A 25513-nucleotide genomic window follows, 5' to 3' on the forward strand; every position below is an offset into this window, starting at 1 on the left:
CGGTGTCAGATCTGTAGTCCTTGCTGCCTCCTGCTACTGTCGTGGACCCTGGCCAACCACCAAATGACCAAGCCAGAAACATGGCACCTTCACCACTCCATCAAACCAGTCTCTACACACATCCTGCCATCTGGTTTCTTCCACGTCCATCTTCACTGGCACTGCCATGGTGCAGTGTACAGTCCTTGCTGTACCCTACATACGAGGTTGGACAACTAAGTTTGCAAACTCATCCTAGAAAAAATGCTACCTACCTCATTGCTGAATTTCACTATGGTCACCTTTGAAGTACTCCCCTTGGGAAGCTATGCATTGACGCCAGCACCTAGTCCACCCTGCAAAGCAGTTTTGGGACTTTTTCTGGAATGGCCATCGGAGCTGTCATCGTATTACCCTTGATGTCCTGAATGTCATCAAAATGTCTTCCTTTCAATATTTCCTTTATCTTTGGGTAAAGAAAGAAGTCATTGGGGGCCAGATCAGGTGAGTAGGGAGGATGTTCCAATACAGTTATTTGTTTACTGACAAAATTCCCTCCCAGACAGTGCCGTGTGAGCTGGTGCATTGTTGAGATGCAAGAGCCATGAATTGGCGAAAAGTTCAGGTCGTCTAACCTTTTCATGTAGCCTTTTCAGCACTTCCAAGTAATAAACTTGGTTAACTGATTGTCCAGTTGGTACAAATTCATAATGAATAATCCCTCTGATGTCAAAAAAGGTTAGCAACATCGTTGCAACAAGTTCGCGAACTTGTCACACCTTGTACAAATTCTAGAATCCAGCCAACAGACTGACCTACATAAACCTGTTTTCAATCTCCGGTCGGGCTGCTCTATAGCTGCCTCAGTGTTAGGGCCCTTCCCTGTCAGCCTGATCTCTCCACACCAGCCACGCTCTTCACTGGCCCCAAGTCCTCTCAGGGCTCTCGCGTATGATATTCCCAGAACACTTCCCCTGCAGGTTCCTGGCAGCCTCCTGGATCTTCCACGTTTCCCTGTGGGGCCAACATCCACTGTGGAGTTGGAGGTGACAGCCCAGATGGTTCTCAACCAACAATAGTCCCTTTCATTCCCCCTCCCGAGGGCCCTCAGGTGGCCTTCAGAAGCTGGGACGGGGTGGGGCCGCAGTGATGGAGGCGACACATAGAAGCATAGAAATAGGAGCTTTATTCTCTAATATGCGTACAGCGAGTTCCTTACACAATCAAGGAAATGGTTTCTCTTTCAGGCATCTGACTCTTTTATCAAAAGAAAATCCATCCTGCTTAGTCCCACCCTGGACAGAAGCTGCCCTGAGCAGTGTTCTTGACCCAAAGCAAAAGGCTGATGGGGAGAGGTGCAGGCACACCCCACAGAACCCCCACAGGGCCCAGATGCCCTGGGCCCCTTGGGACAGCTGTGAGGGGGTGCAGCATAGAGCAACACCCCAAAAGACACCCACGCTTCCCCACACAGTCACAGAGCCAGCCTGGGAAGACCCACAGGGAGGGGCAAACGGGGGATGGCCAGGGCCTGCCAGTCAGGCTCAGTGCTCAGCATCCATGGCGTCCAAGTATTTGGCTTCAATGATTCGGGGCAACAGCTTGTAGCTGGAGGAGAGGGGGAATAGGCAGGAAGATGAAGGTGAGCACTGAACCGGAGAAAGCAGAGGACACCACCCTAGCCCTGCCACTCCCACCCGGCTGGCCCTGCCCAGAGCCCGCCTCGCACCCCCATACCGAATGGGGACCATCGCCATCATGATGAGGGGGAAGATCATCTTCATGTAGGGCAGGGGGCTCATGCCAAAGGCGCAGAGCAGTAGCAGCTGCAGGACCTGCAGGCCTGTGAAGTAGTGGATCTTCCTCTGGGGCACCCTCCGGATATAGTGGGTGGGCGGGTACGAGGCCTGTGGGGAGCAGGGACCCGGTGTAGGCGGGTCGCGTGCCGCGGTATCTTCCACCCACACCCCTTGCTCAGGGCCAGATCCTCACCTGGTCCTTGAGCAGCAGGGCCATGCGCTCAAAGAGCTGGTTGGCGTCAATGGAGGTGAGGGCGATGTACAGAAAGAGGCCGTAGAGCACAGGCTTGGGGATCCACTGCAGCGGCACAGGTAGCAGCAGGAGGGAGAAACCCACTAGGATGCTGGCTCCCAGGGTGGTCAGCCGCGTCTCCCACACATTCACGATCCTGCATGGCCCCGGAGTACAGGATCACCTGCGGCCCTGGTTCTTAGGGCCACGCCCCACCTCCGGTCACATTCAGTTCCCAGGCCAGGGTACTTCAGGGCCACATCCCTCCCGAGGTCACGTATGGCCATGGGCTGCCCCACCTCAGGGTCCACACAACTCTTGCCTCAGATATCAAGGCACACACAGCTCTCACACTCACGTCTCATAAATGTGCCCGTTCTCCACACGCTCTTCCACCACAGCCAGTGCCCGGACGTGCAACGGGGAGTGGGGATAGGCAGCGTGGATCCAGGGCATCCCAAACAGAGACAGCCCCGTGTTGATGATGGCAATGAGCAGGAGGTCCCAGTGGTAGGCCGTGCCCTTCACCAGTCTGCAGCAGACAGATGGGCATGTGTGATGGAGCCCTGCTGGCCCCTTGGGGGGTGGGGCACCCTGCTCAGCCCTCCCTACCCAGCCCTGCAAACCTGTTCTCTGGTGCGTTAGCCAAGGCAGCCACCAGGTTCTGCTCGATGAAGAACAGCATGGAGAGCAGGAAGCCGAGGCCCATGGCACTGCCAATGGCCCCCAGGGACAGCGATTGCATCTCAGCGATCTTAAACAGGCTCTCGCTGGGGTTGTAGCGGAACTTGCTCACTGCAGCAGGGTGCAGACCCCTGCTCTAGCCTGCAGCTCTATGGGGGCACCCCACTCCACCCCACCCCACCCCGCCCTTGGCCCGGCTTTTTTTTTCCCAACTCACTCTTAATTTCCCGGAAGCCATAGGAGCTGATGAGGGAGAAAGTGAGCACGGAGATGGGCAGGGCACAGTCTGACAGGATCTCCCGCATGTAGGGGTGCAGGTAGGGGCTGCAGATGCAGGTCGGTGTATCAGCATGGTCTTGGGGCTTATGCCCCCTTCCCCTGCCCCGGGGCCCCATTTACCTCTTCTTAAACTGGTAGAGGGTGTAGCTCAGCCAGAGCGTGCCCAGCATAATAAGGAGGCTGAGCACGGCAGTCTCCCGGCTCGGGTGCTCCGCAGAACGGCTGCTCACTGAGGTCAGCTCCGGCGGGTTGGCCAGGAGGCTGGTGTTGAGGGCAGTGTGGAAGCTGGTGTTGAGGCTGGTGCCGAGACCCAGCAGGCTCAGCACGGAGATGTGATCTGCATCGTGGTTCCCATGGCTGATGCCATAGTACTTCTGGAAGACTGTGGGTACAGGCCAATAGGCTCAGCCATCTGGGTTCTAGGAGACTGGGGCCCAGCTTCCTTCTGGATGTGGGATGGAGGGGCCCTGAGGGGAGAAGGGGCATGGCATCTCGGAGGGGTGGTGGGGGTAGCTGGCCTTCTCTGTCAGCCAGGACCTCACCGACATTTCCACCCACCCACTACCCCCACCCCATCATTGTCCCCCTGCCTGGTCTCTGATGGCACATCACCCCTGGTCCAGTGCCTCTGATCCTGCCTGAGGCAGCCCTGTCATCCCCCAGCACATGGGGCTGCAGTCATGGCTCCTAGAGCACCATGGACCACGGGAGCAGCCATAGCTTGCATGCGGCTTGGCTGACCTGACCACAGCCTGTAGCTCCCTATCTTAACTCAGCTTCCTTTGTAGCAAATGGTCACTGGCTAGACACTCACTTTTTACTGTGCCCTTGACAGCATCCAGCACGAATGTCATGGAAATGAACAAGGCAATGATCTCCTCTGTCGACCTGCCAGGGTATGAGATACTTCATAAGATAAGGGTGAGTGGTGGAAGGGGAGGCTTCCCTGAGCCTCAGCGTGGCCTGCCACCTCCTCCTGCCACAAAGACCAGTGCCAGGCTTTCCCTTTAGGGCAGTGATAGTGTGGGTACCCTATCCCCCGGAAGATTACAGGGCCTCAGAGGCTGGCATGAAGGCTGACCCAGATCCCCAGCTTTGGTCTCCATCTTGTTCAAGGGTCCCAGCAGCTCAGGGAAGGCCCTGTCACCTCTTAAAGAGACTCATGATCAGGCTTAAGTTGAAGAGGGCGTAAAGGGCCAGGAAGAAACTGTTCCACAGGCCCGTCCACGCATAGAAGGTGTTGAAGTCCAGATCGTAGTCATCACAGATGCCGCGGATCACTGCAAGCAACGGGCGGGTGGACAGTCAGGGCCAGGTGGGGCCAGGGGCCTCGGGCATTGTCGCCCCGCCGCAACCCCCACTGCACCGTGGGTGTAGAGGGCCAGGGGCGCGGTTGTCAGCAGCACGACCAGCGGCTGCCCGGAGAAGAGTGCATACAAGAGGCCTCCAATGCTCTGCCCAGCAATGGTCTTCTGCACATCTGAGGAAGTGGGATGGTCAGCTGGGCACCACAGCCCTGGGCCCCACCCAGCACTCCCCACCAGCCTCCAGCCCCCAGCCCCTCACCAATGACCCCATATGTGATCTCATCGTTGAGGGACCCAAAAGCGATCGTGGGCAGGAGGCAGGCAAAGTAGAGGAACAGGGTGGTGGTGATGAATTTGCCCACAGCCTTGTTTTTCCCAATAATGCCTAGGAATGGGGGACAGGACGGAGAGTGTGTTGGGGTGCTGGACAGGCACACATGTTGTCCTGAGGTCTGAGCCACAGGCAGAGTCCGGGAGGACTCCCGGGCCACGTACCGTCAGTGAAGTCCAGTGAATACACAGGGAACCTGCGGGCGAAGTCCTCCCGGATGCCCTTCCCCACAGGGAAGAAGTCCTTGTGCTGCAGGGGCTGGGACAGGGTGCCTGTTAGCTCTGTGGTCTGTGCCCAGAGCCGCCCGCCCAGGCCCACCTCCACCGCATACCTGATGGGATTTTTGGATGCAGATGGAGCTTATGCTGTAGTTCTTTAAGTTGGGGGTCAGATCCTGGTCCATCATGGTGAGCAGTTGTCTCTGATGTACTAGGGCCTCCTTGAATTCTTCCTCCGTGCGGGTCTTCAGAAGCTTTTGGCGGAAGGTGATATCCAAGAACATGGTGGCAAATGTGCGCCCCACTTCTGTTGCAGTCTTGGTGCTTTTCTGGGAGTAGGGGTGGGGATGTGGAAATCACATCTGCAGCCCCTGCAGAGCGGAGAGCACCCTGCCCTGCTCTTGGCTTGCACGAATGTTCCAAGGCACGTGGAAGGCACTCTCCCCATGAATGGGCAGCTGTTTTATCCTCCAAAGTTCAAGCATGAGTGGATACTGCCCTTATTTCCACCAAGTCAGCAGGTCACTAGAACTAGCACCAATCCAGTGTTTTCTTATAAACTCATGAGTTCTCATAAACTCAGGTATTAGTCTTATCCAAAGGGACCCAAATCTGTGTCATTGTGGATAATGAAATCGCAACAATGGAGAAAAATGTTCACCTAGCTACATTTCACCTGTGGCATTTGCATTGTCTGCTGATCTATCAGCCCTCCTTCCTCTTGTCTGGCCAAGGTCAACCCTGTCCAACTCAGTGTCCAGCCTGCACCATGGCAACCTGTCTCACCTCCCCAAACCAGGTCCCCTGGGGGCAGTGTCCACTCCTTCATGCTGCCCAAAGCAATAGTCCCAGGGCTGCACTGCAGACATTGTGCTTTTCTGTTAGCTTTAGCTTATTCTCCCAAGGAGACAGGTGTCGGGCTGGTTGGCTTGACCCAAGGCAACAGTCAAAGCCACTCCGCCCTCAGGGTACTGCGCCTTCCACCGTTCTGGTCATGTTGCCAGCTGTCACTCCTGCTGACCCAGGAGGGGCCCACTGCCCTAAATGCCCTTCCTCTCTCACCAGCACAGTAACATCTGAGGAGGTTCACCATGTCTATGAAATCCCTGTGAGGGACAGTCCCTTTAGCACCCCCTAGGCCTAGAGAAAGCCTGGGAAAGGGGGCCATGCCAAGCTCTGGGTTTGCACCAGAAGCAGGGGCAAAAACAGCAAGAAGGTAATGGAAGTTTAAGTGTTCTTGGGAGGGGCCATAGCCATTTTTTATTTATGATTTTTAAATCTTTTTCCTTAAAAGAAGACTCCCCAAATTGTATCTGTTTCAGCTCCCACAAAAGCAAGATGCCCCTGGCCAGGAGGTAAATGGCCCATGGAGTAGAGAATCCTTGGCCAACAAATCATAATCAGCCAGCTAGACGAAGGGTTAGGTCAGGGCAGGCCAAAGAAAGGCCTGTGTTTGAATAACAATTTTTAAAAGTATCTCTTCTCAGTTAGGGAGGAAATACAACCTTTCGGGAAACCTCTGGGGAAGTGAGGACTGGATGAGGACCTGGCAAGGATGCTTTAGAGAAACCCAGGAGGGCCGAGATGAAGGGACAGTGTGGAAATGAGACCTTCAGAGGCCGAGACTGTAGGGTCCTCCAGCACATGGAAGAGATGCCCCAAGAAGAGAGCAAGGTACCCTGGAACCCTCCCCGCCCCAGAAAACGGAGCCACCCGCCCCCTCCTCACCATCTTGGGTGGGGCCAGTACCAGGATGACGAACCGCACCTCACAGCAATTCTCCCCCCAGTTCTGCGGGCGAACCAGGCGGCTGATGCACACGTGCCGCTTCAGTAGGGACTTGGAGGTACAGCTGGCAGGGACAGGAGAGGGGACACAGCACACAGTTGCCACCCTTGGTGGGGGGAGCCCACCCGGAGTACCCAACTTTGACCCCCCAGTGACTTCTGTTAGGGAGAAAAAAAGACCAAATGGGACGGAGTGCTCACATCCTCTCCCCCCAAACTGGGTGGGCCAGCTTCTGCAGGGACATGGGATGCCTAGCTCCAAGGTGACATGTAGGGAGGCCAAATGTGGTGGCAACTCACATGATACAGAGCCATGACTGCTGGTATTGCACCCCTGTGACTGTGGCCGTGACTCCTTGGATGGTATCCGACAGCAGGTGGACTGCTGAGGACAGGGTGGAGGGAGGTAGGAGGGTCAGCCAGCCCCTCGTCGACCTCCCCACCCAGGAGGGGAAACGGGCCTTACCTTTGCCCTCCATGGGGGTCCCGGCATCAGTGAAGAGCACGGCCATGAGCAGGTCCAAGTTGCAGTCAGGCTCAGTGTTGTCGGGCTTGTGGACTAAGCGCAGCAGCATGGCCCGCAGCACGTCGTCCAGGGAGGTGGCCGTCTCGTTCAGGATGATGCTGGCCCGATCCAGAAAGCCATCCAGGTCGCGGTGCGCACGGATCTCTTCCTCGAAGTTCTTTAACTTCAGGTACTGTGGGCAATCCCACATAGGCCCATGAGTGAGGCCTGTTGTCACTGCCTGGGCCTCTCCTCCAGTGGTGGTTCCCGACTGGCCCCGCCCACCAGCACCAACGTGCCCTTCCAGGAGGGATGGCCTCAGCAGATCGGCCTCGGGCTAGTGTGAATCCCTGTGTAGTTCGAGAGGGGAGCAGCCACCTGCACCACCAACTGGTGGCCCAGGACCAAATGTCTCCCGTCCTGCAGATGGGCCACTCACCTTTCGGGAGGTGTGCAGGAGCCCGCAGCCATCAGGCAGTTCACTCTCGGCTAGAGAAAAGGGAGAAGGCTCAGGGTGCCACCCACCTTTCCAGGCCTCTCTTGGTGGAGCGGGGCCGTACCGCCAAGTCCCCAGTCCCGCCCGCCCCCTCGTGCATCCCTGCTACAACCCCCATACCAGCCTGGCTGGGCTGCACCTGGAGGTTGACGTGGACAAGAAAACGGATGCTCTCGCCAGACACAATGGAGGAGTTGACGGTGTCGAAGGCCTCTTCCCCCAGGCTCTCCTCATGGGTTTCAGAGGCATCATCCACGTCACACTTGAGGTAGCCTGGAGACCCAACCACCACCAAGAGAGACCCCCCCAAGAGGGCCTGGCCGTCAGTGCTACACCCCAGGAGGGACGTCAAGCTCAAAGGGCAGGGACCCTGGGCTGTCCCACTCGGTGCACTCTCAGTGAATGGTCACAGAGGCCTCTGGTAGGCCTGGAAGGCAGCCTCAGGCCCAGGTAGGCAGAGTACGTAGTCTTGGCCCTGTTCTCCTCACAGTATGGCAGCTGGCTGGCAGCCCCCTCCCAGAGACTTTCTCCAACATTCTTCATCTGCAGAACTAGGGCCTTGCACTGTTCTGACCCATGCATCTCCTTCAGCTAGAGAAAAATATGTTCATTCCACACACTTTGGGCCAGGCACGTGGGGCAATGATGCGGTTCGGATGGCTTGACCCCTGCCCTCCCAGAACCTCCAGGTGTAGGACCCAGACCTGCCTGGCTACCCAGATGGGTCCAAGGGAAGCCAGAGGCACTGCGGTATCCAGACCCGCTCCCTCCCCACCTCACTCGCACAAAGTCTTACAGCACCTCCTCCTGTGGTCAAAGACCTGTGGTCAAAGCATCAAGGCTGAGAAACTAGATCCAGACAACAGATAAGTCCCAGGAAGCAGGAGAGTCAAAGAAAGAGCCAGGGACTGACAGGGGGTGGGACCTGCAGAAGGAGGCCTCATCTGGGCCCCATCCCCATCGAGCCCCGCCCCCATGGTGGGAGAGGGCGTGTCATGGCACTTGGGACTCCCAGAGCACAAAGCATGCTGCCCTGGTCTGCCTCTCAGTTCCTGTAACTGCCCCACAACACAGGCTCCCTCCTATAGGAAAGCTTCCTGGTGAGGTGCAAATGTTCTGATCCTCTCCAAGCCCTGCTGGGACTCCCTGCAGCTTCTGGGATTACAGTCTGAGCCAGCCCTGCTACCCCTGTCCTGATCCCTGACCCCTTGGGCCCAGTCCCACCCCCTACCTCGATCTCTCACTCCTCAGGCCAGTAGGCCAGCACCCCAGCCTTACCAGCCCCTATCCTCTGAGTGGAGGGCCCCCGGAGAGCCCTATTCAAGGTTTGCAGAAACTTCCCCCTCTGGCAAGTCTCCTTAGGGCCCTGCCTCACTCTTGGCCCAGCTGGCACCACTTCTTGACTGTGGATCCCCTAAGGTTCATCACTTGGTGGTGGTCCCCTAGGAAAGGGATCTTTGTAGCCCAGACCCCACCAATGCCTAACACCAGTGCAATGACAGGGGAGGGTCAGCAGCACGCTTACACCTGCCAGGCAGTGACTCACCCTGACTCACTTCCATTCCCACCCACCGGTTTCCTCTGCACATCCAGGCCCTATTACCCGCATGTCATCCTGTGCTCAGCCTGGGCCCTTTCTGGGCAGGAGGTGCTAGGCCTCCCCTATCAAGGCCCCCAAGGAGTGGTGACCCCCAGGCCCAGGCCTGCACTGTACCCAGAGCCCAGAGCAGAGCTACCGTGTTTCCTTGAAAATAAGACCTAGCTGGACAATCAGCTCTAATGCGTCTTTTGGAGCAAAAATTAATATAAGATCCAGTATGATATAATACCCGGTATAATATAATATAATACCTGGTCTTATATTAATTTTTGCTCCAAAAGACGCAGTAGAGCTGATTGTCCGGCTAGGTCTTATTTTCGGGGAAACATGGTATAAGGTCAAAAGAGGCCCTTCCCTACTTTTGTCATGGAGCTCATGTCCGTGAAAAACTTTCCAAGCCTGCTTTGCTTAGACAACCTAGTTCTCCAGCCCCAACCTGTCCCAGCCTCCCCTCTGTCACCCCCACCAGCACCGACTTTTCCCCTGTGCCTTCTCCCATACACTGGGCTCTCCCTAGGACCTGCCCAGCTGACACTACCAGGTCCCTGCAAGGCTCCTGGGATGCCATGTCCCCCCTTCCATCCTATAGCCCAGCCACATACATAGCTAACCTGCCCGCCAGCAGCCTGGCACGTGCAGTCATCACATCCTGGAGACCCTGGGGAAGAGCACATCACTCTGTCCACTGTCCCACTAAACACCCCTGATGGTCAAGACAGCTCCCAAGCCAGGGTCTGGGCATAGGAGAGGCAGCACAGAGCCAGCCCAGACACGGAAGCAGAGTTATGGTTCTTTAGAGGGACAATGGCAGCCCTTCCCTCACAGGGCTAGGTAGGGACTGAGGGATGTGGACATCCATAACACTTGGCCTAAGGCTGGTCAGATAACCAGGGCATTGTAAAAGTGAACCATGTGAAATCACCAGATGGTCCATATAGAAGGAGCAGCCTGCCCTCTGGCAGGACCACAGGACACCAGAGCCCTGCTAATGTCCAGGGCAGTGTTAGCTGCCTCTCTGACCACATCACAACAACCTCCTGGAGGGTAGGATCCAAAGGCATCCCAGCACCAGCAGAGGACCACAGACAGGTGGCCAATGCCATGGGCATCCAATTGGATGGATTAGGTCCCCTATAGACTTTTGACCAAGGAGCGCGCTCTCTCTCTCTCTCTCTCTCTCTCTCCCCACACACACACACACACACACGCACACACACACACACACACACACACACACACCTAAAAGGTACTCACCTGCATCCTCAGGGTAGGCACACTGCGACATGGAAGAGTTTTCTGCAAGGGAAGCCAAAGAACTGTTACCAGCTCCATGGACCAGTCCTAGACAGTCTCTGGTGCCCCTCTACTCTCCACCCCACACCAACCCTGCTGATTTCTTCTTAGCCTTCCCAGGGACCTAAACTAAGCCAACCTTAGACAAAAAGGAGCAGGGGACAATACTAGAGAGGGTCCTCTTGAGGAACCAGAGGAAGCCAAGCCAGTTATTCTTTAGCCCATTTCCTAGGGGCTGCCCAGGTGAAAAACTGGGCAGCCAGGTGGGAAAGCAGAGAGGAGGGGAGCCATTCTCAGCAAGTTTTCGCCAGGAGTAATTTAGGAGTACCCCGTTAAGTAATGCAGGATACGCTGGCTGCCTCCACCCTCCCAGGAGTCAGCCTCCCTGTCATGCTGCTCCTTGGCTGCCACGCCCAGCACCTTAGTTGGAGCCCTCCTCCCTGCACGTTGCTGCTCTCATTCTCTCGACGGTCCTGGCGGTCATCAACATCCATCACACACGCAGCCACCCCCAACTTTACGCGTCCGTGAGACAACTGGGCCCACCCGGCAACGGCTTCCTGCCCTACGCGGCCACCCAAGTCCCGGGCCTTCTAGGAGGCGGAGCCGTTGGTCCTCAAGGGAGATGGGAGGGGGAAGCCGTGCGCGCTCCCCGCGCCGGGCCCCGGATGGTCTTGGCTGTTTGTGCCGCGCTGTGTGAGGAAGGAAGCCACAGGAGTGGTCGCGTGCACGAGAGGAAAGAGCTTCTAGACTCAGAGACCCTGGCGGTCGGGGGGCAAGATGCGGATTGACACGCGGGGCGGAAGCCCGGGCTGCATCTAGAAGGGAGGGGCGGGGGCAGTAAAGCCAGCACACGAGGCCTCAGGGATGGGCAGAGGACCAGTGTAATCTGGATCTGGAAGGGCGGGGATGGTGCACGCCCTACTCCAATCATGGGCGCCCCACACGCCGATAAATGCCTTACAAACCCCGGGCTGGCCCTCGGGTGTCCAAGCCGCGAGGGGGAGAATGCAACAACAGTAACGCAGGGGACAGAGGGCCAGGGACCACTAAGTACGCAGGCTTTCGCGCAGCGGGAGGTGTCCAGGCAGAAGGTAAAATGAAGCTTTCGGAGGCAGCAGCGTGCTGCTAAGGGGCCCACGGCTCCGCCCCGCTCACTTCCAAGCCCCGGAGCCCTCCACAGGCTACCTCATTGGTTCAAAAACTTAAAAGAATCTCAAGACGGCGCTGCAGAGCATTAATCCAGCGCGCAGTGCCCACCAAGCCGTCTCTGGGTCTGCTTCCACCTCCCGTGTACCTACCCGGACTTCTACTCCTCTCCACTGAACTCACCCCCTGGATTCTCCCCTGGCCTGTAAGCTCCCACGACCCTCTGGCTCACGATGGCCCTGGCCATCGCAGGCGGCGGCATCCTCGGTATCCCAGTGCCGGGAGGCTCCGCGTACCCGCCTAGCATGCCTTCGCCACCGAGACCCGACGGCTTGTTAGCCGCGTCTGCCGGCTCAGGCACCCACCGCATGGCTGGAGATGGAACACGTGCCTGGTGGCCCCGGCCATGGCCCTGGCGATCGGCCGTCGGCTGCACAAACGCGCGCAAGCCCGGGATCCTCACTCGGAGCTCTGGGACCCCAAACCAGGCGTCTCCGCCCGGCCAGCGGAGGAAGCTGGCAACACACCCCCGAGCCGCGCCTAGGCCCTAATGCCGCTCAAACGGCCTGCACTGGCGTGGGAGACCACGTGGTCCTGGGATGGGTGCCGCCCCGCCCACCCTGAGCCCTCACCGGCGTTTCCAGTCAACTCCGGGCGGTCGGCTCCCGGGAGCGCGTGGCAACTTAGCCAGAACGTGTAGACCTGGTTTCTTCTGGCCCGCGCGCCCGCCCAGGCGTCACCGGGTTGGGGCTGGGCGGAGCTGGTTAAATTTTGGGAAGAAGCTCGGTGGGTCGAGAGACCCACGGAGCAAGCCACTATGGCAAGTTGGAGGAGGGCTTCTTCGGCTCAGCTTTAAGCGCGCCTCGGGCGTCCGCCCCCTCTTCTCGGCAGGGGGCCCTGGCAAGGCCCAGCCCGCCGCCTGCCCCGCCCCCCTGCATTCATCCCGGTTGCTCGGGCGATAAACCTTCCTCCTCCTCCTTCAGGAGTCGCTCCCGACTAACTAGACGGGCCGGCGCGCCTTCCCTGGGCTACGCCCTGGCCCGCGGAGCCCACCGCCCTCCCGGCTCGGCGGGCGTCGGGTATGCTCGCTACCCGCCTCGTAGATTCTCCCCTGGCCTCGTCGCGCCCCCGACTTTCTCCTGGGTCAAGGTCTTGGCTCGCGGTTTCTTTCCTTCCCAAGATGGCCCGGTTTTCCTTTCCGACAGGCTGGAGCCCAGCCCGGGGACGCGCCTTCTTTGGCGCCTCGTCTCCTGCTAGTATGAATGAGAGTGGGGCGGGGAGAGAGGGAGAGAGCTTGTATGTCTTTGTGGGCAGGTGGTGGTGTGCACCGGCAGGTGCGCTGCGATGGGGTCCGGCCAGTCCAGCCCATGCGATGAACCCCCTGGCCTGACCTTTGGTGGCTTCTCAACAAACGATTCCACAACCGTCAGGCCCTGGATGGACCCAAGACCTGCCCTACCGTTCCCCCACCTCATCCCCTCCACACTGCCCCTCCCCCCCCCACGACTAGCAGCGATCCCCACCTCATCGTCTGCTGTGACGCATCCTCAGCCACTGTCCCCCAGGCATGGAAGAGTGCAGGCCGGGCAAGCAGAAAGTGAGTCTACCTCTGTGAAGGGCCTGCCCTGCAGCCCCCAAGGGCTTCTTGAGCGTTGGGAGAGCCCCAAGCACAGACCTGATGAGCGAGGCTGACCCAGTTTCCCCTGCCAGCAAAATAAGAACAAATTAGAAGCAAAGCCATGGGGCGCCCCTCTTGACAGATGGATGGATGGCTTGAGGCTGACGATGGCCCTGAGCACCCTCTCCCTACAACTGCAGAAGACGCTGGGGAAAGTACCTACTAACTGGGTAGACTGACTTGCCTAGCTGCCTCTTTTCCTTGGGGTGAGCAGGGACTGAGAAAAGAAAAACAGGATTATCCTGGGTACCCCCTTTGCTCTGTCGTCTACCTAGACCCCCAGCCCATGGCACAGACTCCAGAGTCATGGGATGGAGGAAGGGGGTTGACGGGATGCTGAAGAACAGAGAGGCTGACTGCCCAGGGAGTATGGCTGGATTGGGGGTGGGCAGGGGCTGAGCCCTTGAAAAGCCACCCATTTTGCCCCCAGCTCCTCCCATCTAGGAATGCCCAGGTTCTGCCCCTGCCTCCTTGTGCCACCAGCAGCTACCAAACACCTGGACATTCCAACCCAACTCTTTCCGGAAGCCACCCTGGATTGGAGGGGCAGCCTCTCATTCTTCTTACGACAGCCTCCTCCTCTCTCATCCGAGGAAACAGAAGGCCACAGCCAAGGCCTCTCCCAGTGGTCTGTGAACCTGACTCTTAGAGGAACTGACACTAACCCCGAATCCACCCTGCGCTCTGCCCCTGCTGCAATGTGAGAAGCTCTTTCCTTTAGTCCTCCCACCCACCACCTGCCCTGGGTGGATCAGAGGCTGAGGGGAAATGCAGGTGCCTCGGGTCTCCCCACCTGTATCCCACTGGGGCCTTACGCAGGCAGGTGCTTTAGGGATCCAGGACATAAACACACTCATTCCTTTCATTCCCTCCCTTGGGGATCCCACGTCACTGGGCTGTGGACACAACCACAAGCGTGCTGGGTTCCACAAGGCACTTAATGGCTTTGCAAAGTACTTTCAACTCACGTTCCCTTGTGCCACTTATGCCTGTAGATTTTAGAATTTGGAGTGAGAATTGATTCTATAGTATCTTCTTAAAAAACAAAACCTAAAACATTTCCTGGACTCCCTGCTCCAGTTACCACCCAATTCCTCAGCTATGCTTGAGAAAAAATGTCTCCAGTTATCACTACTCCTCTGTCTCCACGCCCTCTCCCTACTTCCCTTCGATGCCCATCTTTGTCCTCACCACTCCACCGAAACTCCTCTTGTCAAGGTCAGACTCTGTCAGCTTTCTTGCCAGCCCCTCTCCGCCCCAGCAGCACACAGCACCAACAGGACCTCCTTTTCCTTGTAATGTTTACTTCTTCCTCTGACCTAGCTCCCGGCATTGGGCTACGCTGATCTTTCCCTGAATCCACGGCTCCCAACCAGCCACAGCAGTCAGTCACTGAGCTCCCTCCTGACTTCAACATGCCACAGCCCACTTTTCCAGCTGCCCCCATCCCCCCACCCCACCCCCGCAACCTGGATGTCTAATAAGCAATTCAAAAGAAATTCAGGCAAAATAGAACTCCACAGTCCACCATCCACCTGGTGCTCTGGACCTTGGAGTCATCCCAATTCATCAGATCCACGAGCAAGTTTTGTTGGGCTTACCTTCAAAATAGAACACAGTCTGCCACCTTGCACCATCAGCCTGGTCCATCATCTGCCTTCTGACTTGACCCCTCCCCTAATTCATTCTCCACCCCCAATGGCTTCTGATGGCACTTAGAGGAAAAAAAATCCAAATTCCCTGCTGTGGCTTAGAGGAGTAGGGGGGTGGGATAGGGGGTGTCGTACAACCTGGGCTCTGCCTATTTCTCACCTCATCCTGGATCTCCTGCTCCCGGTGGAACGCTGCTCCAGCCACAGTAGCTGCCAGCTGTTCTTTCAACCACAACCAGCCCCACCTGCCCGCAAGGCCTTGACAGTCTGGCGCTAGGAAGGCGTGTCCACAGCCCTTGCCACAGCTCGTTTTATCCTTCAGCTATGCTCTCCATACTTCCCATCATCTCAGTAGGTGGCTGTGTCCTTTCATCACAGGACCCTCATGGCCGGCCTTCTTCATTCTTATTCTACTGCCTGGGCTCTGTTCCCCTGGCTACACTGAAGCTCCTTCAGAGTAGCGCTGTGTGTCTTAGCAGCACAGCTCCTAGCGTAGTAGGTGCTCAATAAACCTGAAATGTTGCACTCTTTATCAATGTCTCCATGTATAGTCCTGGAGGCTTTCAAACCGATAAAGCCCTGGAGATGACCTCTTTGTCCTTCATCCTCCACTCCTACTAGGGGTTTCCAGCCCGATACTCTGGTACCCTCTGCCTCCTTCCTCTCACCCTGGACTCCATAGCCATGACTGAGTTCTTTTATTTCTACTTCTAGTCTGCCCCTTCCCTCTGCCCTTGCCTTCCTTGGATCCTTAGCAAGTGTGGGACTCTTGCAGCCATCAGCGTTCCCTAGAGTCACTCTGGTTTTACAAGCTTCTTGGGGTTCCCGCTCCCCAGATCAGGCAGCTCTGACCTGGTGTCCCTGGGAGAGATGTTCCCACACTATCCCTCCACTGATGCTAGTGGAGGGGGGGGACTGTGGCCTGCCTCTCTCTTGGGGGACATCTCCAGGTCCTATAGGTAGGTGGGAGGAAGACCCTTTGGTGCCCAACTAACACAGCATTAAGCCCTCGCTCCCAGTTGCCATCTATCCATACTGAGAGGAAGATCTAGGCTCCTATAAGGGCAGCCAGGAGGGCCACCAAAGACCTGTTCCCCTCAGGACAACATCCCTCTCCGTCCCACACCCCAGCCCCCAATCCATACTACAGTCAGAATGTAGCACCAAACTGAGATCTAATGGCTCTCTGCTCAATGATGCTGTGTGGACAGCAGACGGTGGGCAGGAAGTTTCCAGGGCTGCTCCACTGCCCTCATGTCAAGCCCTCCTGCTCGCTGACCTGGGTTCCATTTCCACAGCCCAGCTTCTCAGCCAAGAATGCCCTGGAGAACAGACATCACCAAACACCAACCTACATTCGCCCACCCTGCTCCAGGGGGCGCAAGAGATATGCACGCCTTCAAGACAATGCCTGAAGGCTTCCCCTAGCAGGCCCTCCAAGGCAGGTGTGCACCACGTCAGAATCCTGCCCACCTTGCTGAGATGCAGATCCCCAGGCTGGACCCCGGGTTCTCAATGATAGGTCCTCTGGAGACCAGGAATCTGCATCCCAACAAGCTCTCCAGTGCATGCTGAGGGATGCAGAGGGCTCGGGACAAAAGCCACAGGGCTGGCCTCAAACTTCCCTGCCCTTATCTACCCTCAGGCCCTACTCCATTTGAATCTCATCACTGGCCGCCTGAGGCTTCCTAAGAGTTTCGGCAGCCTGTCACCCTCCCAGCCACGCTTGCCCTCTTTGGCCATTCTGTGTACCCCAGACCCTCCCCATCCACGGTCCTCATTCTCACTGGTCCCCTGCGACAGGGTGCTGCCCAAGGTCCTGCCTTGAGCCTACTATTCAGGGATGCCAGTGCCTTTGGCTCCACTTCAGACCACCCTTCCTGTGAGATCCATCCAGCTCCTTGCAGGAATCTGGATGCACTAGGTAGGGAAAGTTAGCAGGAAGGCACAGGGCAACGCCCTGAGGCCTTTTGGTTCTCTGATATCTTTTATGTGTAAAACAAAGTCTTTTTAACTAGAAAATTCCATGAATATTTGGTTAGTAAGCCATCTTTCCTCTTCCTGTTGTCCTTATTTTGCTTTTATTTGTACATAGTTTTTTTTTTTTTTACAGATTATAGTCATTTGTTTGACATAAAATTTATAGGTCCTGGTACAACTTTTTTTTTTAATTAAAGTTTATCGGGATGACAATTGTTAGTAAAGTTACATAGATTTCAGGTGTAGAATTCTGTACTACATTATTTATACATTGTGTGTGCACCATCCAGAGTCAGTTCTTTTTCCATCACCATATATTTGATCCTACAATTTTTTTTAACCAAATTATTTTGACTGGTCAATTTAGCAATTGCAGAGGCCTGGGGAAAACAGTAATAATTTGTGGATAAACAAATTTATTTTTCTTCAAATTTTTGGAGAATGAAACAAAAATTTTTTGGAATTGTTTCAAAATGTTGGGTTTTTTTCCACTTTGGCTTTTTCCACTTTTACCTTGAGGTCATCCCCTTAACTCTTGTCTAATTAGTCATTCTGTCTTGTCAATTGTTCCTTCAAAATCACTCTTCAGTTGGTCCACTTCTCACCCCAACTAATGTACAGCAGCCGTCTTCCCCATGCCTCCCATTACAGTCTACGGGGTTTTTTTAATATTTAGGAAAAAAGGGATTCTCCAACAGGCTCCTATGGAACACTGGTGCACTGAGGCACTATAAACCAAACAATGGTTTATAGTGGTTTATAGCCTTTCCTCAGTCTGAAGGGGGAAATGATTTTAGTGGATAGAGGTTTTCAATTATATTTTTTTCCCCTTGTTTAAAAATCACCACCAACACAATGAAATGACGTAGTGCTTATCACTTGTACAAGAAAAGACTAGCGGAAAGCACAATTTAAAAAATCAAGTAGAATTTTGATTTTAATAGAAAAGCTGCAGAGGGATGTGCAACGCTGGTTTGGGGAGCAAGCCCTTCTTTGGGGGACTCGGCTCCCCACTGGTCTGGCCTTAGGGACTGATCTTTGAAAGTGCACAGTGACCCTTGGCTAGGTCCTGACTACTGTAACCGGTTCAGGGGTGGAATGGGACCCCAGACTTTGGGGCTGCCTCTGGAGGGTGGTTGGGTCTTGCCTTTGGGTTGTTGGGCTGCTGGTGGCATTATTGCCAGGCAAGTGTTGCCACCAAGGATGGAGACAGGGCTCTGATGACATGAGTGCCTGGGCCCAGCTGAACTGGAAGCTGTTACCAACCAGAACTCCTCTTATAGTAACCATGCCATTCCCTTTCTGTCATGGGCTGGAAGTGGGGCATATGCTTGTTTTCTTTGGGCATGATTGTTCCCTAGATTGTATGATAGAAATGAATACGTCGGTATTTTTCCATGCTCCTCAGAGCTCTGTGATTTTCAGCAGCTCCACTTGAGACCCTCTGCTCCAAATTACACTCTCCACGTTTATCCCACCAGGATTCCCTGATTCTGGGGCTCCCACTGTAAAGTATCCCAGTAGTTCCCTGTGGGCTGCACATGGGGGATGAGCCCCCTTTTTGGTCCCTTTGGTCCCCAGGTTTCTTGGCCTCTTAAGTTCTCCAGGTTTTCAAAGATCATCCAGCCCAGGAGTCCTTCCCCACTTACTGTCTTTCCCACCTTCCTGGCAATTTTTGGAGGTAATCCCAAAGCCTGGCAGTTTGGGAAGAACAGACACAGGAGCTCAAGTCAAGGTTCGAACCTGGCCCTGCAGGATGGGAGGCTGGGGGCTTTGGGGAAAGAGGTTGTGAGGCGGTTGATACCGCTGTTCAAGCCCACCCCCAATTCTCTGGGCCCCTCGCAGGAAGTTTTGCATTTAGTTGTATATGACTAATTGACTGCATAGAACCTCCAAACCCAAGACTCCCCTCCCCCCACCATCTAGAGAGGCTGCACCCTCCCCCTTTGGAAGGGCCAGCTTCCAAACCTTCCCAGTGGGGCACTTCCCTTGTCCGGAGGCCCCTGTGTGGAGGCTGGGACAGGAAGCAAAGTCTCCGTGGACTTGCTGCCTCGCGGTGGTGCCCCTCCCTGGTCGGCTGTTTTCCCAAAAGGGCAGAAGCCCTTCCTCCTCGCCCTGTGGGGGATGTGAGCATTGCCTGGGTCCGCAGCCTTGAGGCCACTTGCGGTGGGAAGCGCCCGTCCAGCCCCGGGCCGGCCAGGAACTGCCTGGCGGGTGAGGTCGGAAAGTTGGGCATTTGGGTTTCCTCTAGTTCCTCTAGAGAGCTTCGGAGCTTCGGTGCCCTCTGTCTTAGAACATGATGTGCCAGGCCAGCACCACGTGGAGCGCCCGGGGCGCATCTGGGATCTAAGGCGGGTAAGGGCAGTGGCTCTGCCACCTGGGCCAGTTACTGCATCCTTTGTGCCTTGGTTGTCCTGTACTTGTAAATTGGGGCGGAGTGGTCACTTCGCAGAGCTCTGACTGGGATTAAACAAGCCAGTGAGCGATGGTTCCTGCTGCAGCCTGAAACTCACAGTCCTCTCCTGCCATCCAAGACAAGGGTGGGGGAACTGGCGGATGTGGCTTCTCATAGGGACCCACGAGGGATGGAGGGCTTTGTTCTGGGGCCCAGGAGACCCCCGTTGCCGCCAGCTTCCTGGAGCCCCTGTCCAGGTTCTGGGACTCCTCGAGACTGCCAGCCTCCAAGCCAGGGTGGTCGCCACATCGGAATTTTATTCTCTGTGGGCCACTCTGGGGTCTGGGAAGGGGAGTAGGTGTCCCAGCAAAGAGGCATTCCGGGAGAGGTCTGAGGGAAGGTCCCCAGTTCCAGGTGGTGGGCCATCTCCTCAACCCCACCCCAGGGACACCTGGGGACTGAGTCTACAAGACAGGCAACTATGGGAGGTCTGCTTGTTCAGTGATAGTTTATTGGTCCTTAGCATTACATCTCAGTTACCAAGGTAATTCACATACACAACTGCAGGTAAAACATGTAAAATAATACAAAAATAAATTGAAGGCTACTTTTATATATTTACTGAATTAAGTAGTGTAATAAATACTATAAGCAAAAAGCTTCAATCACACAATTCAGTTTCACTGAAGTTACAGTAGTGTTTGTAAATGCAAGTTTTAAAATTTAAGTTACAAATATTAAAGCACTGAAAAACTAGTATAAAAGTGAATTTTGGCACATAAGTGAGCTCTTCTTCTGTCATTAGTATTTGACAACCTGGGACAATGAGGAAGCCATTTCTCACCTACTTTTTGAGGTACAACTATCCATCTAGGTCAGCAACGCGGCTGGAATACTTCATAGTTTACAATCTTTGAGTTAACTTTTCCCTTTTGAGAAGCCTGAAGAGCAACTCAGAGCTTATTACTGTGCAAAAATTCTCCAAAATCCTAATAGAATTTAGGAGGGAACTTTTTCTTGTGACCCGCAGGGCCCAGTGTCCAGGCCTTGGGTCAGAGAGCCCCCAGGGCTTGGCGGAGCCAACTTGACTCCTTGCCAGCGATCCCTTCCTAGGGTGATCCCTTTTGTCCAATTTCTGCGTCCTTCCAAGAAAATAAAAATAAAAATAAATCCCACATCAAAATGTAAGATGACCCATAACTTCAGCGACTTCAACATTATCACTCTCACTCTGGGTGATGATATAAAACTGAAGCTGCTAACAGGAAAGTTGGCAAAAGCATGTAAGCCCCTGGAGGACTTTGCCTGTTCCTAGGAACCCACACCCGATGTCTTTACTGGGTCCTTGGTATCCACTCAGGTCAAAATCTAAAACACAGTGTTAGGGCCCTTCCTCTGGAGACAGCTGAGCCCCCAGCCCTCCACCTGGAGTGCCCACCCGGAGGAATCAAGTGGATATTCAACGTCACAGTCAGAACCCAGGGGCCCCCCAGCGGTCCCGGGAGGGGCAGTGCAGCGCGGGGAGGCGGCGTCCTCCTGGCCTCAGTCCTCAAGGAGCTCACGCTGCGCACTGCTAGTGCCTCTTCAGCAGGGGCACAAAAAGTGCGCCCCAAGGAATGCCCTTTCACCTATGTGCCCCTTCGCACTCCCGAGCAGGCTGGGGAGCGTCTAAGGAGGCCTCAGCCGGTTTTGCCTTTTGGCCTTTAAACTTCTCAATGTTTTGACTTTTTTCAGTCACAGTTTCACATTCAAGTTGAGGTAATCAGTTTTCCCTCTTAGAGGAGAGGAATTGGGACAGTGGGGCAAGTTGGTGAGAGAGCATTTCTATGGACAATGGTCAGAAACCAAGACCACCACGTAAGTACAAGCCCCACGCAGTGGAAGACCCGCTGTTATGGGCGGGTTCCGACCCCCTCTTTAAAAACTCTTGTGCAGCAGCCAGGAAATGGCTTAAGCTCCTAGATCTGGAGCATTAATTTAAAACTCACAGCAACCCACCTGAGGAAATGATCTATGGTCCCACCCCCCCACCCCCACTTTTCTAAGGCTGCTCAAGTTTGAGTTTTTAAAAAGAGCTCGGCAGAGCTAAAGGAAGCTACAGTAACTCATTGCTTACTTAATCAATTGCACTTAAGACCTATGTTATTGATTCTGGAGCAGAGGCAGGCCCGTTGTGGACCCCAACCTCTGGCCAGCCAGAAGTCGAGGGCTCCCAGACTTGGGCTCCACACCTGGGCCCTTGTCACCAGCAGCTTTGGGAGCTGGGAATGGAGCACATGGCCTTTTCAGAAGCTTTTCTTCACGCAAGGTTTCTAATCCAATGGTACGTGGAATTTTGTTCGCTTGGCTTTGAATACAAATTGTTCTTTTCTAATACAAGTACGTGTTGCCGACAAGCCTGTAACAACTACTTTACTGCTTGCGTGCAGGCCTCTGTGACCAGGCACACAGACACATGTGCTCCATCCATTCTCTGACTCTCCTCTGCACCAGGGGCCTTTTTCAAAACCCCCACTACATTACTGGAAAGTTTGCTAGTTTCGCCTATGTGCTTGTTCCTAAGGCATGCAAAAAAAAAAAAAAAATGTGAAATTCAGAAAGCATTTATAATCTAGGCAGATGAGGTGCTAACGTCCTAACAGACATCACCTAAGTATCAGAGCCTGTGAGCTCCCCTTCTCCCACATGAATCCTGGAGGTCATGCATGGGACTACTTAGAATTCCCCTCTGCTTTATGGTCCAGCTGAAAACTAAGCCACTGGAACAAATTCTAATTTGTATATTGGAATTTTTTGAAATTCCTGGTCCTCAGGAGCCAAACAATTCCAGGGCCAGCAACAATGGTTGGGAGCATGAGTTTCCTGAAGTTTGTGGCTGAAAATCAGGCCTTCGCTGGCAAGGCTTAGGGGACCGCTGAGTGCTGGAGACTGAACCCCTTCGAAGACGTCCCACAAGTGATCAGGGACTAAAACTAAGATGTTGTAGGACGCTCCCCTCAACAGTGAGGCAAAGTATCGCCAGGGAGGTTTGAGCAGCAGGTTTACTCCGGCCTCTGAATTAGGGAAACTGGAGTGATGCCATGAGGAGACCTCAAAGCCAGTCCCAAAGGGGACTGCTTATGTCAATTCAAAAGCCACATGATTCTGGAAAGCAACATGCCTTTCCCTCAGTTTAGTCGGTAAGGGAAATCCCTTCATTTTAGAACTGTTGGTTTCAGTCCAAGCAGCTGGCTCTTGTGGGTTGGGCTTGGGCAGGGCTTGTTTTGCACCCCCCCAGGACTGGGCCCAGGGCCAGCTCCTTCAATGGAAGGGGCCTGACCAGGGAGGCAGGCACTGGGGGGTAGGGCTCTTCTGGGGCAGTGTCTTGAGGTGTGAGGCCTACGGCAGCCCCAGTTTGGGCAGCCGTTTGCTGCATCCCAGCAGCTCTTCTGTTTAATCCAAATGCTTCTCCCCAGCCTCACACAGTACTTCAGCAGCCCAAAGAAGACACTATTATTAGAGACCCAGAGGTCCTGGACTGCCAGCCACATGCACAGGACAGTCCCTCATGCTCATCCGCCATGAGGACCCCCACCCCTCAATCAGTGGTGCAGGTGATGCTCTTCAGCACTGTAGAAAGAATAAAGACAACATGCACTCAAGCCAGCACACAAAGGCCAAGGAGAACAAATCCCTCCAGGGAGGGACCTCTAGGAGAACCGAGGTCAAGGCACCCCGTTTTGTCCATCTCCAGAGTAGACATTCTGCAGCTTTCCTCTAAGGCTTCTGCTCAAAGAGGTCGTGATACTCCTGCTGCTCTAGCTCGCGGTTATACTTCTCGATTTCCCGGTTGGCTTCTTCCACGTAGTCATTCATGAACTGGTCCATGACTAGCATCTCATTAAGGAAGAGAGCCCTGAGCCTGGAGGACGAGGGCGCACGCCCTGGTCCAGAGGGATCTGTGGGCAGGTGACATGGGGACTCTGAGCCCACACAGAGGGTACCTGATGGGCTCTTTTATAGACTGGCAGCACCATCACTACAAAGAATGTGACAAGTTGGTACCGAGTCTTTCATTAGGTGTCAGAACTGAGCCCTTCAGCTTTCATTAGCACACAGCAGCAGCCCATGCACCTTTTCAGATTCACTATTGTAATCAGTCCCAGTCTCCAACATGTAAATCATGACCCCGATGACCACAGAATACAGGATGTTACCACAGCTGCATTTACACTACGACCCACAGAGTAACATCACCAATCACTGAATGACGGAGATATCGAAGTTTAAGGACCTTAAGAGGCCAAAATGAAGTCCGCCTCCGTGACCTGCTGCGTGCGTCCAGAACCCAGCCTGCTCCTGGGGCTGGGCTTTGGCAACGTTAGCAGACACTCTCTTTACAGATACACTTCCACATCCCCCCAGCCTTGCTGCCCCAGATTCCAAGGATACGTGGGTGAAAATCAGTCTTGTCACCAAAGAAGTTGACAAACTGGGTGCCATTATAAAAGTAGCCTGCGGGTAGGGGGTCTAGGTGACGTTTCACCTGTAGGAAAAAAAGAGTCCTATCAGAATTATCTGACCACTTGCTATCATTCATTCATTCATTAAAAACAAAAATAATTAAAAACCAAAAATAAACAAACCCTAGCAAGATAGCCATGGCAGGCTATGTGCCAGGGAATCAACACCTCCTACCCCCAGCAGCCCTCAAGCAAAGACTGACGGCAGGACCCCCACCTCTGGGAAAGAACTCTGGGAATTTCTAATGGGATTAGGCTCCAGTTAGTCACAGTGGTACCGGTTAGATAACACTCTTTGTTGGCTGTCTCCCCTTCCTTCTTTCTCTTACTTTTTCATTTCCCTACTGGTGTCTCTTAGAATCATTTCCAAAATAAACCACCTGCACTCAAATCTGTGGTCAAGGTTTGCTTCTGGGGGAACACACACCACAAGGTCTGCCTTCTGAGGTGCCCAGCGTCCTGCCCAGGAGCACCCAGGGTTGCCCGGGTCCTATAGGGCCTGGAGATGAAGGCGCTCTCCTCCAATCCAAAGCAGGGGCTCCTGGAGTGCCAGAGCACTTTCCTGCCCACCTACTCATTACTGGGACTGGTGACACAGCCCATGCTGGGGCCTGCACTGTCCTAAAGCCCACCAGGATAAGGTCCCTGTGGGAGTAGGGACGGGGGCAGAGGCTGGGAGGGCTCGTCAAGCCCTCAGGATTCCACACAGCCTGCCCATGAGCAGCTTCTGGATCCAGACAGGTTTTCCTGGACGCTCATGGTTTATCTGTGGTTTATCTAGGACAAAGCGATGGCGGGAGAAAAGGAGTTCTTCAGCTGCTTGAACAGGGTGACAAAGCAGGGCTCCACGTTCTTCCCACCGCCATTGATTCTCCTCAATCTCAGGCCCAGGTAACACCAGAGAATCCTAAAGGACGCGGCTGCATGAGCCTCGGACAGTCTCGGGACACTGAGGGGCTTGAGCCCCAGGGCAAGGTACTCACATGGATGTTCCTGATCTCCTGCTGGGTCAGCATTCCCCTGGTCTTCAGGGCTTTCCTCTGAGGCTTCTGTGCAGATGGAGGGAGGGGTCAGGGGCCTACACAGCTGATGGGGGGGGACTCACGGGGCCAGTTACATGACTAAGATCCCAGTGGAGGGGAAAGCACACGTGTTGTCATGGCCTGGACACCATATCCTGCCTGTTTGCCCCTTGAGAAGACCCCTTTCCCATTATAGAGCCCTGTGTGCCGGGGGAGCAAGTGAGAGAGGAGATCAGAGCTTCTGCAAATAGGCATGTTCCTACCTCTGCAGATTCTCAATCTAAAGCCCCACCAATGACAGACATGCCCCATCTAGTTTATGTGGGTGACTCTGACAAAGATACAACTGACAGGCAGCCCTTCCTCAGTATAAAAAACAGATCCCTACTGAACATCGACATCTACAATGGACTGAGGCCCCAGACAATTCTATGTCCTGAGTTCTAGGATGAGCTAAAGCCTTGAGACTGTGCCAAGAGGCGTAGCACCCAAAGCTCGCATAGTATTGAAGGTTTTAACTCCAGGGTGGTTTTACCTTTGTATATTTGGACTAAAGATGCTTGTGTACAGATGCCCACACAGGCAAGCCTCCTTTTCCCCTGCACTTGTCTCCAGGGCCCTGGGT

The 25513-nt window shown here is 54.7% G+C and overlaps 2 protein-coding genes across 18 annotated transcripts in view; both read right to left on the reverse strand.

Moving 5' to 3' along the window:
• Window positions 1–1142: 1142 nt before the first annotated feature.
• On the reverse strand, window positions 1143–12494 carry SLC4A11 (solute carrier family 4 member 11). 16 transcript variants are annotated; one of them, XM_033095146.1, is made up of 20 exons: window positions 12292–12494; window positions 10472–10513; window positions 7738–7890; window positions 7561–7610; window positions 7083–7314; window positions 6917–7001; window positions 6558–6681; window positions 4943–5158; window positions 4776–4869; window positions 4540–4665; window positions 4340–4453; window positions 4121–4253; window positions 3788–3861; window positions 3094–3355; window positions 2912–3018; window positions 2637–2805; window positions 2369–2542; window positions 1972–2167; window positions 1717–1886; window positions 1143–1587 (listed from the first exon to the last, which is right to left on the reverse strand). In XM_033095146.1, the coding sequence occupies exons 2-20, from the start codon at window positions 10500–10502 to the stop codon at window positions 1524–1526; spliced, it is 2574 nt and encodes an 857-aa protein (XP_032951037.1). In that variant the 5' UTR covers window positions 10503–10513; window positions 12292–12494; the 3' UTR covers window positions 1143–1523. The 16 variants fall into 16 exon arrangements, with proteins under 16 accessions (XP_032951037.1, XP_032951044.1, XP_032951032.1 ...); XM_033095153.1 differs by lacking the exon at window positions 12292–12494 and adding an exon at window positions 12025–12082 and having other exon boundaries at window positions 6917–6998; XM_033095141.1 differs by lacking the exon at window positions 12292–12494 and adding an exon at window positions 12025–12082.
• A 7361-nt stretch (window positions 12495–19855) lies between these two features.
• The window catches only part of DNAAF9 (dynein axonemal assembly factor 9), a 119034-nt gene continuing 113376 nt past the window's right edge, over window positions 19856–25513 (reverse strand). For both annotated transcript variants that reach the window (XM_033094545.1, XM_033094544.1), the window contains exons 35-37: window positions 24850–24915; window positions 23796–23889; window positions 19856–23233 (exon numbers count right to left, since the gene is read on the reverse strand). In XM_033094545.1, coding sequence (XP_032950436.1) covers window positions 23121–23233; window positions 23796–23889; window positions 24850–24915 — 273 coding nt within the window. In that variant the 3' untranslated portion in view covers window positions 19856–23120. The remainder of the gene's footprint in view (window positions 23234–23795; window positions 23890–24849; window positions 24916–25513) is intronic.

Source organism: Rhinolophus ferrumequinum, chromosome 23 (assembly GCF_004115265.2).
Source record: "Rhinolophus ferrumequinum isolate MPI-CBG mRhiFer1 chromosome 23, mRhiFer1_v1.p, whole genome shotgun sequence".
NCBI lineage: Eukaryota > Metazoa > Chordata > Mammalia > Chiroptera > Rhinolophidae > Rhinolophus > Rhinolophus ferrumequinum.

Excerpts from the sequence above, each read along its gene's own strand:
- SLC4A11 (XM_033095139.1), bottom strand. The coding sequence starts at position 11,921 with ATGCCGCCGCCTGCGATGGCCAGGGCCATCGTGAGCCAGAGGGTCGTG. Across the intron at positions 4,666-4,775 it reads TTCACTGGACTTCACTGACG|GCATTATTGGGAAAAACAAG; the intron begins GTACGTGGCCCG and ends CCCCATTCCTAG. Across the intron at positions 2,543-2,636 it reads GCTAACGCACCAGAGAACAG|ACTGGTGAAGGGCACGGCCT; the intron begins GTTTGCAGGGCT and ends TGTCTGCTGCAG.